At 35.2% G+C, this 14348-nt stretch overlaps 1 protein-coding gene across 4 annotated transcripts in view; it reads right to left on the bottom strand.

The window, feature by feature from the left end:
- Window positions 1-14348, bottom strand: part of GAS2 (growth arrest specific 2) — a 132159-nt gene that overhangs the window by 104703 nt on the left and 13108 nt on the right. For all 4 annotated transcript variants that reach the window (XM_058688476.1, XM_058688475.1, XM_058688477.1 and 1 more), the window contains exon 3: window positions 6046-6167. In XM_058688476.1, coding sequence (XP_058544459.1) covers window positions 6046-6167 — 122 coding nt within the window. The remainder of the gene's footprint in view (window positions 1-6045; window positions 6168-14348) is intronic.

Below are 14348 nucleotides of genomic sequence, written 5' to 3'. Positions count from 1 at the left end.
TTAGTGCCAGATAATCAACTTGGCCACATTTTCGGTGGTGCCCACCAATATTCTATCACTTACAGATATTCTCTCACATATGGCATTCATTCAATTAGGCCTTAAGATACAGGTAAATTCCATAAGTTCATCATTCACTCCCAATTATACCCATTCTTTCATATTGCTGCTTTTGTTCTCCTTAGTCCATACATACAGCAACCCAGATCAAGTTGAGTATCAAGTCTCTTATGACTATTTGACTATGGGTAGAAAAAAAAAGTTGCACTTCTTTTCCTAACATTCTGTATGATTCATCAACACTTACTGCTATGGCAGTGAAACCTGACTTAGACATAACCCTGTAAGATGGTCTAGAACAGAAATACTCCCAATGAGAAAAAAAAAAAAAACTCGGCAAGATATTTCATGGCCTCTGATTAAGATTTTCCTGGTGATCAAGGACTTAGAAAATTGGTGACAAGGAATTAATTTTATATTGGTAAATAATTCACCTTTACATATTTAAAATTTGAAGATATTTGTATTTTTTTTAAATCCTGAGTAATTGGATTTTATCCCTGACTTTTTTTTTTCCTTTTCCTCTCAGTCCCAGACAGCAAAATAACTCAAAAGAAAAAAAAACATTTATGTCCACATCATTACACCTTTAGTCCCTCCATTTATCATGACTCACTCTGTTGGTTTAGTCCTAGTCCTAGCATTACATTTGTATTTTAAAACCATGAATTTCTTAAGAAATACACAATTATTTTAGTTGTACAGCCAGATATAGATGACTCTAGATTAATCACAGCTGAGATTTTCTTTTCAAGAAAAACCTTTGATCATTTCTATCATACTTCCTTGTTCTGTCAGAGGCTTCAGCAGTAAACACACTTTTCTGGATTTCTCTGAAATCAATCTTGGTAAGTAAGATGTTCTCTAAACAAAACATGCTATCGATTTTGAGGGGAAAAACTCGAATCTCTATGTTTTATCTAATTCCTTGATGGTTAGACATCCTAAGGTAGTGTTATCTTACAGCTCAGAGAACTAGATATTCTTCTTTTTTTTTAATGTTTATTCATTTTTGAGAGACAGAGACAGAGTGCGAGCGGGGGAGGGGGCAGAGAGAGTCAGAGACACAGAACTCAAAGCAGGCTCCAGGCTCTGAGCTGTCAGTACAGAGCCCGACGTGGGGCTCGGGCTCACGAACTGTGAGATCATGACCTGAGCTGAAGTCAGACGCTTAACCAACTGAGCCACCCAGGCGCCCTGAGAACTAGATATTCTTGATGGGCAAATGTACTATGGACATTCTATCTGACTAGGATGTTCTTTCCCTCAAACAAGGCCTGGATTCTACATTTAGATGGTGAATGTTCAGTTCCTTCCTTGGAGCATAATGTAGCATTCTACTAGCTAACAGAACTTCTTTTTTTTTTTTTTTTTTTTTTTCTTTTCCCTTCTTGTGCTTCAAAACTGATCTAACCATTCAGGGCTCTTTGAAGTCAAAGAAAGCTCTTAACCCAGGAAAACTCTGATGCCTGGGGCAGAGACTGTCAAGATAAATGAGACAAATGGAAAGGAATGTTAGGAGAAAAAGAGAGGTTGAACCCTTTGAATGACTTGCACCATGTTGATGCCCCAGTCGTTGAGAATCTTGTATACAAATCAGCAAGTATACAAGATGGCTGGTGTTAAAAGAAAAGTAATTACACAATAAGAAGGGGTTCCTACAGTTGAATACTATCCAGACCAGGAAGTGAAAGTTCGTATATCAAGGTAACAATTATTCTGTCCTGATTGGAGATGCTAACTTTGAGTCAGGTAACTAAGGGTCAAAATACATAAAATATGACCTTGGACTTATCGCTTATTTTGGTTTTCTTACCCCAATATGATATTGGAAAGATTTGTTTTGGTTAGATTTTTGCCTTTTAGGGTCCTCAGCTCCAGGAATATTAACATTTATAGTTAGACTTAATTAATCATATTGTGGTATATATGAGTTAATCAAAACCAAATTATACATTAAACTGATACACGTGAGTCTCAAATACTTCTACCTACCTATTGCGTAATTCTATGAAATTTCTGCATTGCTTCCATGCAAAGTGAAAAAATGCAAAGGCTAGGATTTACTACTTATAGCTAACAAACAGAGAGAGGCTACTTTTATTGATCTATTATTGATGCCTAGAAAGAAAGAATCATAGGATATCATTTACTTTCATTGAGATATGTTATCAAGCCAGAATAGGATATAACTCATGGATTTATAACTCAAATATTAAAGATGTAAACTGTCTAACATATTTATTAAATAGGCTTGCAAGTATTAGTATTGTTTAAGTCACTCAACACAGACATACTTCACATGTACCAAGTATAACTTACTCATCTGAATGTGTTTACATAGCTATAAAATCTCCAAATTAAATATCAATTAGGAAAAGTAAAAATATTGCTATGAGAACGAACATGTGAGATTTAAGTGCTAGGAGAAAATTACAAAGGACTTCCTGTGACATGACTTAAGAAGGGATCAAGTTTGTGGTTGATTTTTTTAAAAGTAATTATGTTTTAATATCTCCCTAAATGTAACAGTTTCACTAATTCAGCAAAGGTATTAACCAACTTATCAGTCTTTACCACTATTGTTTTTCCTAGATTCTAAAGTGCCAAAGTGGAAAATAATTACACACACATACAATCAGGTAATATTGTAACCCATAGGTTATTTATATGCAATTTGAAAGCCTCCTTGTTTTTCTATGGGAAATATTCAATTTCAACCTAGCTACCTGGGTCTTAAGTGAATTTATTCTTGTTTAAATTTAGATTTAATAACAGCAAAATACTGTACAATTTCATATAACATCTATTCCTGTTTTAGACAAAGGATGGATTGAAAACAAAATTATATTTGATTTATGAAAGTGCTCATATCAAACTTGGATAGAGTGACAAAATTATATTTATGAACAGTAATAGCAATGAAGTATTAGCCATGTGGTTTCTCATCTTTTGAAAAATATTTCATAAAATGTAAAAAAGGAAAACTAACCTTCTTTGCACTTTTTTCATATAGTAAGACATATGCTATTTTGATTTAAGCTGCATATTGTTGGAAGTAAGTTGTAAAATATATAAATTCTGCCAAGGACACAGAAGGTAATTCAGTCAAGAGTAATTGTGTCGACTTCTAACTCAAATTAAATTTGATTTTTTGAGCACTGAATGTGAGATCATAAAGGGTATTTTTAAATCTACACTTGTTCAATTACCAGTTGAGTTTTTATACTAAAATATATTTATTATAATCAGAATAAATTTGAACTTTATATTTAATTAAACAAATTGCTTAGAGTCAATGAAGTATTTCAAGTTTAATAGGACCTTGCTTTATTTTTACTCACTTTGAAAGGAAAACTTAATTTGTTTCTTCTTTATGTTTTATAGTTGTATTATAAAAATGATATAATTTGAAATGAATGTTTCAAAGGAGAAACAGCTATCAAAATCCTGATCCATAACTATTCTCACTATTACATATTCTCATGGAGATTTACAGAAAAGATATACCTATTTGTATATATGGTGTTAACTATGAGTAGTTATATTTACAAAGTACTCATCTTTTTCTTCTAGTTTCTTCTAGCAAATCAAAAATTCTCATCAGGATCTCTTAACTCTTTCACATAGGGAAGGGAAATAATATTTATCTAAAGTCTTTTTTGTGCAATGCTTTCTGGAACGTATATATGCATAATTATTACTCCTACTTTACAGGTAAGGAAATCAAAGATAGACATGTCCAATTAATAAATAACAAAACTAAAACCCAAGCAAAATGTGCCCAAGAACAAAGCCTTTAAATTATAGGTTTATGCTTTGGGGGTTCTCTTACAGCTGATGGCCGTACAATTCTATTTGGAGATCTCAGCTTCTGTTTTATAAAACATAAGCTTACAAAACAAAACAAGAAAACCTCACACCAGCCTTTGTAGAGTTGTTTATTCTTTGTTACTATGAAGGGCTCAAGACCTTAGCATTGAAGTAATGGTCTCTCTTCTCAACAACAAGCAATATAAATAGAAGTTTCAGGACCAATGCAATATTAACATAATGATCTCAAAACAATCTTGCACCCAGCAGTTTTTTCCTCTTTGTTAATTATTTCACAGTGAACCTTCTATACAAATTGTCCTCCTATTAGGCATTATGTTTTCTGCTCGGTCAGCTGAAGTAGAGTCTCATTACAATGGAAAGCACAGCAAAAGAATTATTGGTTTCCTAACGTCCTCACACTAAGTGTGACATAAGTATGTTCATAAATGATCTATCTCTTCATGTCTATACTATACACAGTGCGCTAAAATGAGAGGCTTAGAAAAAGAAGGTCCACAGCAAATTCTTGCTCTGTCACTTACTAGCCTGGTGATCTTCCACAGATCACTTAGCATCTATCCAATAGAGAAAAAAAAAAGATGAACACAGTGGTTCCCAAATTTTGCTGCCCATGAGAATCACCTTCAGAACTTTTGAGACATCCCAATCCCCAGGTTGCACCCCACAGAAATTAAATCAGGATGTTCAGGCACAGGAGCCCAGTCTGAATCTTTTTTTAATTTTTTTTTTTTTTAACGTTTATTTATTTTTGAGACAGAGAGAGACAGAGCATGAACGGGGGAGGGGCAGAGAGAGAGGGAGACACAGAACCGGAAGCAGGCTCCAGGCTCTGGGCCATCAGCCCAGAGCCTGACGCGGGCTCGAACTCAAGGACCGCGAGATCGTGACCTGAGCTGAAGTCGGGCGCTTAACCGACTGAGCCACCCAGGCGCCCCTGAATCATTTTTAAAGACACTCAGGTGATTCCAACGTGCAGCAAGGTTTGGGAACCACTGCGTTAACTAACACTTTCAAAGAGCTGCTTTTAAGATGGAAAATATAATGGAGGGGCTTTGTATATAGCATACAGTACTTCACAGAGTGATATAAAATATTATCTCCAAAGTAAGTACAGAGCTGTAAAAAAAGATGCATTATTTTAGGGAGCTTGAGTTTTGTTTGAATTTTAGTTCAGTAATCATAAAGAAACTATACATGAGTAATCAGATTTACTTTTTTTTTTGCCACAGTTGCAGAAAATTTAACAATTTTTAAGTTTTTATGTTAAGCTATTTTCAACATTATTTTAACCTTATTTTTTCTTATGCTTTTTTTTTCTCTTTTAAAAATTAAAAAGTGTCATCTATCTTGTTTCTTCCAAAAAATATCAAGCATCAGGGGCACATGGGTGTCTCAGTCGGTTGGGTGTCCAACCTCTGCTCAGGTCATTCTCTCACAGTTCGTGGGTTTGAGCCCTGCGTGGGGCTCTGTGCTGACAGCTCAGAGCCTGGAGCCTGCTTCAGATTCTGGATCTCCTTCTCTCTCTGCCTCTCCCCTGCTCATTCTTTTTCCCTCACTCTCTCAAACATAAATAAATAAAACAATGTAAAAATTTTTAAAAAGATAACAAGCATCATACTCTCATTATGAACTCATAATAATCTTAAAAGAATATGTGCACAAAGGAAATCTGAGCAGTCAGAAAAAAGTAATTTGTCTAAAGTTACTTAGTTCAATGCTACTACTTACAAAAAAATTACACACTCCAGATACTTTATTCCAATGATCTATTATAATAAACTATGTGGAAACAAAGACCTATTCAGTAAATCTTTCTTGACCAGATTGTGTTCATCACCTGATTACATAAATTATTTCTGTGCTAAATTTGTAATCAATACATCAGATTCAACCAGCTTATACACAGTACTTGTTTTGTATTAATACCATCAATTTTCATAACCTTCTAGTTAATTAGACTTACTGAAAGGATTATGTAAGTTATGTACAGTGCAAATTACATGTTGCCTGATTAAAATGCATCCTCTGTGTTTTGTTAATAGACATATTAATGCACCATTGACAACAAAATACTAAAATTAACCTCTGTTCATAAGCAACTACAAATGTAATCTGCCTCCTGAATGATTTTGCCTGGGGATCTCCTACCTTTGTAGGCTTGTTAGCATCCATGCCCTCTTTGAATTTCTCCTGCATGGTTTCTGCAAGTTGACAGAGCAAGGCACCATTATCCAATTTTTCCATAAAAGTTTCTGCCGTAATCTCCTTCCCTGCAATAACAAAAAGGAGAATTATAAAAGCATAAGCATTCCCCAATGCAAATATGACATTCATGCCAACATATCTGACACACAGCTTTTATCACCAAAACTTCTATTCCAGCTGGGTTGCATATCTGGGATGGGAACACGGGAAAAGAATGTTTCTCTGGAATTTTATGTTTTCCTCTGGTGGCAAGAATCTCAACATTTTAGATGTTCATGACATAATTTCAACTGCATAAAAGTTTTATTTCACATTCAAAATGGCAAAGAGATATCCTATGTGAGAGTCCCTCCACTTGGCAATCCAGAGGAATAAAAACCAACCAGTCAACGAAATTCAAAATGTTTTTCCCATGATTGCAGTTTGACCTCTGAGATGCACTCAACTCACCCTCAGGAGCCCATTTGATTACTCTGGCCCACAAGGCGAAGGCAGAAAGAAGGCAGAGCCGGCATCCTGTGTTTTGTTTATGTCTTTGACTACAAGAACACCAGAAGCTCTCTTTTCTTTAATTTGAAATAGAGTCACAGTGCATTGAAAAGTCAACCACCATTGGCAACTGTAGTGGCACGGCCAATGTGTAAACCACATCTCTAAGTTCTATTGAGTTTGTTTTCCTGATTAAGATAATGAGGTGAAACTAATGCAACCCTGAAAGAAACACTACCCCTCTAACCATTCCTCTTCCTACCACCACCCTTGAACTGAGGATTATTGGGTTTAGTCTCTGCTTTTCTCTCTCCTCAAAACCACTCGGCTTCTTCTACTGCTCTTATGACCATCATTTCCCATTGTTCATCCCTGGCAGTTAACCAGTTAAAGGTCGTTTGTCTTCATTCTTCTATTCTCCCCAAACAGATTTTGTTTCTTCATTTTCCTTTTATTTTATAATGGCTTCATTGTGATATAATTCACATACCTTACAATTCACCCATGTAAGTGTATAATTCAGTGGCTTTTAGTAGACTTGTGCAATCATCACCATGAACAATTTCAGAACATTTTATCACCCCAAAACGAAACCCTATACCCTAAACCTGTTACTCCTGATTCCTTCTTTCTTTCAGTGTTATAAACCACTATTTTTTTTCTTATATGCAACCCAAATTAACCTCTGCCCTTTTCATGTACTCTAAGTCTCTAAGTTTCAACATATTTTATTTTCCTGCCTTAATTTCCTATAACTTATGAGTCACAGCTCCTATAGATCCATGCTTCCTTTTATTTCTGGTACCATAATATTAATAAAAATTTTGGGAGTGCATGGGTGGCTCAGTGGGTTGAGCATGTGACTCTTGATTTCAGCTCAGGTCATGATCCCGGGGTCATGGGATTGAGTCCTGTGTCAGTCTCCATGCTGAGTGTGGAGCCTGCTTAAGATTCTTTCTCTCTGTCTCTCTCTCTGCCCCTCTCCCTGTCTCTATCTAAAATACATAAAATGAAAAAAAATTCTTTTTTAATTTTCATGATTTGATATTTAAACCTCTAGCAACAAAAACAACAGTTATTCCTTGTATCCTCAACTTCCTTCTCCAATACATATCACACTCATTGCTAAAATTATTGTTGCTAAACACTACCCTTCCTGGGTCATTATTCTTCTTTATTTCATAGTCCCTAATCTTCTGTGCTACTCAAAATATGAAATATATCCACTTTAACATATCCAGAGGATGAGCCTTATGCCTCTAATCCACTTTTCTAACCTAGCATCTTTATAGTCTCCTTGATTCTTGGTCTACACATTGCCTTCACTGTTTCTCTAGCAAGACCTTCCCATCCCTACCACCAAGGCTTTCTTCCTGGTGGGCCCCTGTCTACAATATCCTCCTACCTTATATCTGCCTGACCAAGTTCTATCTTTCCTTTAATCAGAAATCCACAAAGAGATTCTCCCAGTGTACACTGCTCTCTTTTCTACATGGCCACACTCAAAGGCATCACTCATTTTGGTAACTTTGCAAACTTCTTCCACTGCTAGTAATATGCTTTGTGTAAAGTTGTCTTCCTCAAACTTCTTTTTTTTCCTTTTTTCTTTAATTTTATTTTTTAAAATTTACATCCAAATTAGTTAGCATATAGTGAAACAATGATTTCAGGGGTAGATTCCTTAGTGCCCCTTACCCATTTAGCCCATCCCCCCTTCCACAACCCCTGCAGCAACCCTCAGTTTGTTCTTCATATTTATGAGTCTCATCTGTTTTGTGCCCCTCCCTGTTTTTATATTATTTTTGTTTCCCTTCCCTTATGTTCATCTGTATTGTCTCTTAAAGTCCTCATATGAGGGAAGTCATATGATTTTTGTCTTTCTCTGACTGACTAATTTCACTTAGCATGATACCCTCCAGTTCCATCCTCGTAGTTGCAAATGGCAAGATTTCATTCTTTTTGATTGCTGAGTAATACTCCATTGTGTGTGTGTGTGTGTGTATATATATATATATATATATATATATATATATACACACACCACATCTTCTTTATCCATTCATCCATCGATGGACATTTGGGCTCTTTCCATACTTTGGCTATTGTTGATAATGCTGCTATAAACATGGGGGTGCATGTGTCCCTTTGAAACAGCACACTTGTATCCCATGGCTAAATGCCTAGGAGTACAATTGCTGGGTCGTAGGGTAGTTCTATTTTTAGTTTTTTGAGGAACCTCCATCCTGTTTTCCAAAGTGGCTGCACCAGCTTGCATTGCCACCAACAATGCAAAAGAGATCCTCTTTCTCCGCATCCTCACCAACATCTGTTGTTGCCTGAGTTGTTCATGTTAGCCATTCTGACAGGTGTAAGGTGGTATCTCATTGTAAACCTCTCTTTTTAAATGCTTATTTATTTTTGAGAGAGAGAGAGACAGCAGGGGAGGGGCAGAGAGAGAGGGAGACACAGAATCTGAAGCAGGCTCCAGGCTCCAAGCTGTCCACACAGAGCCCTGCATGGGGCTGAAACTTGTGAACCATGAGATCATGACCTGAGCCAGTCAAATGCTCAACCGCTCAACCAACCGAGCCACCCAGGTGCTCCAAAAGCACCTATTGTCTTCCTCAAACCTCTTGGGGCAATAGCGTGTGTATGCATGTGTGTGTCTGTTTGGTCCTACAGAGGGAACTATAATGATATTACCATAGTAGGCACCTAGATAATGTGTTCAGTGAGCACATAAATTAACAAATAAAGAAATAAACTGCTGGAAAATTTGGAGAAAATGCTGGGTATTATTTTTGTAAAGAGTGGTTAAGTTAAAGCCAAAAAAAAAAAAAAAGGAAAAAAGGAGTGCTTTAAAGTTTTGTACTGAAACTCTCTTAGGAGCAGCTTTTATCGTAAGGGCAATGCATGCAGCTCAGTTCCATGAACACCTAAAAATAACCCAACTGGAACAACAGATAAAGTCCTGGATTAAAGTTCAACTCACAACATAGAATATATTTGGATTTCAAGAAACATCTGTTTGGAATTCTTTTTTGTTTGTTTGATTTGGTTTGGTTTGGGGGGAAGGGCAGGTAAAGAAGGAAAGACAATTAACTTTTTAAAAATGTTCTTTCTTCCTTACTGGATGCTTCGCATTTTAGCCCCCAGATAGGATGATGACTTCTGCAGGTGGCAAAACATCAGGAGCCCTAACTACTCACCACAGAGGTAGCCTACACAACACTACTATTATTTCAAAATTGTATGCAGCTGAACTTCATTCAGGAATGAAAGTAATATTCTGGAGATACAAAAGGCTGGTCCAGCAAAATTTGTGTTATGCAGTCACCATGTTGGCCTGCATTGTCTAGTAAGAAAGTAATTCTGGAAATAAGTAGGAAAAAATAAGTATTAGAAATATTTTCAAAATTACCAAATTTACATTTTGACGTAGAGAAGGTAAATTTTACTCCAAATTGTTGAAGGATCCCTTTATAAATTACTTATAAGATTACCTTCATTTAAAAGAGCTCTTTAGGTATTCGTCTTTCATGAAGTTCCATGGCAATGTAAAGATTCTATTCATAATGGTAAGTGGCAAGATGATTACAGTTAATTTAAAAGAACTTGTCAATTATAAAAAGAAAAATGTCTCTCATTAAAAAGTTATTAGCAACTTACAAAAGGTATGATTTTTACTTTTTATACATTATACCTGAAAAATTTTCATTAGCCTGATTTTCCTGAATACTTAAAGAATGAGTTTACATTAAACATCTGTATCTAATGAAAAATATATTAGGTGTCAGCTTTCAATTCTGTATATTTTATAGCTCCAAAAGGTGGATTTTTTTTTTGCTAAAACAGACACTGTTACATACTTTATAGTTGAAATATACTGCCTTGGATGAAGGAAAAAATGCAAGATGGAGAAGTTTTTTTTTAATCTTCATGTGTAATATATTTTCCACACAAAGAATCATAAAATATATTTTTAAACATACTTTATAATTATAAGAAATCAATATAAAGTTTAGATGGAATGATATATATTATCTTATTACATTAATATTACCAGTTTTTTTTTTACATCAGTATATGAAGTTAGCTCAATTTAACCATGACAAGTCCATTAGAACAAGGTATGAAATACTAATTCCAATTCTGAAGTAAACATTATAAAAAATGAAATCTCTGCCAGGCAAAACCAGATCTCCTTTAATCTGAATTGGGTAACTGTTTTGAGATATTAGATTATAAATACTAGATGCAGTAAGATTCTAGAAGAATAGAATCACTTCTTCCCCAGCTCTGTCCTCCCAGGTTATTGGTATGTTTAGGAAAAAATAGGGTGACTGCCTGGGTGGCTCAGTCAGTTGAGTGTCCAACTCTTGATTTTGGCTCGGGTCATGATCTCACAGCTTGTGAGCTCAAGTCCCAAATCGCGCTCAGCATGGAGCCTGCTTGGGATTCCCTCTCTCCCTCTCTCTCTCTGTCCCTCCCCCACTCATGTGTACACACATGTGTGCACTCTTTCTCTCTCAAAATAAATAAACTTTGAAAAAGAAAAGAAAAGATAGGGCAATGTATAGATATAATCAAATCATCTTGGAGTACCAACTGACCCACACTAGGATGTAAAGACCGTTGACTTGAAGGTTAATCTAAAACAGTCTTGTCTAGAAGTAATATCTTTACTTCTTGCGTTCATAATTGCAGACTTTGATCGTCATACCACCAATTCAGTCATGACTGACAGCTTGCCAATAGACAAAGATCAGGGAGTTTGAGTAAAGACTGTAGTTAATTCACTTCCTCATAAAATGTTAGGGCACAATCATATGAAATGCAGATCTGCCTGAAATTTTTTGTCAAGTAAGTAAATCAGCACACACACTTTTACACATCGGTGTATTCCTCCCAGAAATATGCCTTGTCATAATTTCCATAAAGATTAAGTATCAACCTGTGGTGTTTTGGACTAGAGCCATGTGGAAAAAGAATCCCTTTTAACTTCTACCTTGCGAAGAAAGAAAGCTTTCCTCCCAGTCAGCAGATATGATAACATCTAATAATGGTATTTAACATTTGAAACCTAACTATATGTCAGGCACTTTACAGGTATTCATGTTTTTTAATCATCTCACCAAACTGTGAAGTTTGGCTATTATTGTATTCACTTTATAGATGATAAAACTGAGGCATTAGATTAAGCAATTTGCTTAAAATTACTCAGTGAATCTGGATTTTTAACCCATGATGTCTACGCCTACAGTCCAATGCTCCTAGCTAGCCACTGTGCTTGGCTACTTAAATAAATATTTGCTGAATACACAAATGACTAGTTTCTATAATAAAGCATTCTCCCTAATTCTTGTTGTCTTTTTCTCTGTAGAAACTCCACCAAAAGCCTTTCAGGAAAAAACAAAAACAAAAACAAACAAACAAAAAGAAAAAACAGAAACAGCTTGGGGATGAAGACAGTGGTGCTAAAAACTGAATAGCAGTCCACTGTGTAGATCAGAGAATAGCTGAGAATGTCATTTAGGCATGTTCTGATGTGAGGCCTGATTCATTGCAGAGAAAACTGGTGTATGTTTTCTCTAGAGCTGATCCAGGCAGGACCAAACTCTACTCCAAGCTCAATGCACCGCTCATTCCCAGCATATTTCACTAATTGCAGAACTCAAAGAAACTCATCTGCTATCTTAACTCGGGTTAGCCAGTGTTTTGAGATTGAAATTTGAAGGTTGGGAGATAGGAAAGGACTCATTATATCCAGAAACCCTAGATCAGCATCTGGTCCCCTCTGATTCACAGTATCTACCCTGCATGTATATCAAGAAAATACAAAGCTGTTTCTGTTGGAAAAAATGGGTTAAAAAAATGAGGCAGTATCTTCTCTGAAAGGTGTTAACTCGTGAACATGAATTTGATTCTCTAAACTTTTGAACAAGCATAAGATACCACCTCTCCTGGGGCGCCTGGGTGGCGCAGTCGGTTAAGCGTCCGACTTCAGCCAGGTCACGATCTCGCGGTCCGTGAGTTCAAGCCCCGCATCAGGCTCTGGGCTGACGGCTCGGAGCCTGGAGCCTGTTTCCGATTCTGTGTCTCCCTCTCTCTCTGCCCCTCCCCCGTTCATGCTCTGTCTCTCTCTGTCCCAAAAATAAATAAAAAACGTTGGAAAAAAAAAATTTAAATAAAAAAATAAAAAATAAATAAATAAATAAATTTAAAAAAGATACCACCTCTCCTAAGGAATTTTTATTGACTATGTCAAGAATATGAAAACTTTGCAGGATACGGATCTGATATAAGGGTTTTAAGAAAAAAGAAAAGAAAGTTGTTCCAAACTCATTATACAGCAGTTGTATTTGACAGAAGCAGCTTCAATAAACAGGTGCTTAATTTTTTAATGTTGAAAATGGTTAATTTTAGAAATAACTGAAAATTTTAAGATATTCTATATTGATCATATTAAGCATATAATAACGGGATTTTCTTTCCTGTGCATGTAGGAAAGTCAGGCAAAGGGTAAATCACCATACTATCAATCACTATAATGCATTTTTAAATTTAAGTGAAACAATTCAGCATAATGTAATTTGTAATATATCTTATGATTTACTCAAAGTCCCTGCATATATCCAAATACTTATACACTTACATCCTAAAGATCTACAATCTTTAAAAACAATGTCAATTTCTTGGATGCTTAACAACTAAAATCTTTTCTCAAAAATATATTACCATATGGTTCATACAATGTTATCAACCAAATACTAATTGAAGGTAAAGGTAGACCATTATTTTTAAATGATTAAAGAAACACAAGTGAAATAAACAACTTGAGAACATTTACATTAGTATATTCATTTCAAAGTTAAGCCAACAGCAATATTCAGTACTCCATCAGCAATCATGAAATTCATAGAATATGCCTCATCTATTTCAAGGAGGGGTGGGTGCTATAATCTGGGACTGTTAATTTAATAACATGCTGTTTATTCAAAGTGATAATTGTTTCCCCAAGATTTATTTGTATAATCACTTGAAGTTCAAATGTGTCCTAAGGACACAGTTAAATAACAAATGGGCAATAACTAGTTCATGAAAAAAAGTAACAAAACAGAAGGCCTAAAATAAAGATGAAATGTATATTTAATGTGTAACAGGACACAATGGCCAAAGAAATGTTTTATAGGGAAGAATAAAGGGGTCTTTGGGGTTCTTCTGCTGTCTTTTCTGAATGTTGCTCATAAAACGCTCCATGGTGCCAGGTACTAGAAACATACTTGGACTACAAAGACTATTTTCAATAAGATGGGTAGATATTTCCAAGAATGTGTGAGTAGTCAATAAACATTACACGATGATCTTTTCATGAATCAAGTTGGTATGCTATCTCATAAACAAATCCCAACTACCATAACTATTTATTCACCATAACTAGTTAATTTGTCATAAGATAGCTGGCATTTAATATTCTAATATATAAATTTCCATATAAAAATTCACTATTGTTGCTTTAATTTTATGCCTAAGAATGTAAAGTGCTATTTATTATTGTTACCAATTAATAAGTACCTATTAAGTACCTGGAAATTATGGTATTATATAACTCCATATATGGCATGAATGTGAATATTGGTCTCTGAACCAATAAAGTAATTATTTTCTCTAACAAACATTTTTATCTACCAAAAAATCTGAATACATATTGAGTATTCTTTAAGAAACTATATCTTATATTTTACATTTTATATATA

The sequence above is a fragment of the Neofelis nebulosa genome, chromosome 10, assembly GCF_028018385.1.
Source record: "Neofelis nebulosa isolate mNeoNeb1 chromosome 10, mNeoNeb1.pri, whole genome shotgun sequence".
In the NCBI taxonomy this organism is placed as follows: Eukaryota; Metazoa; Chordata; class Mammalia; order Carnivora; family Felidae; genus Neofelis; species Neofelis nebulosa.
This window is presented reverse-complemented; position numbering and strand designations above follow the sequence as displayed.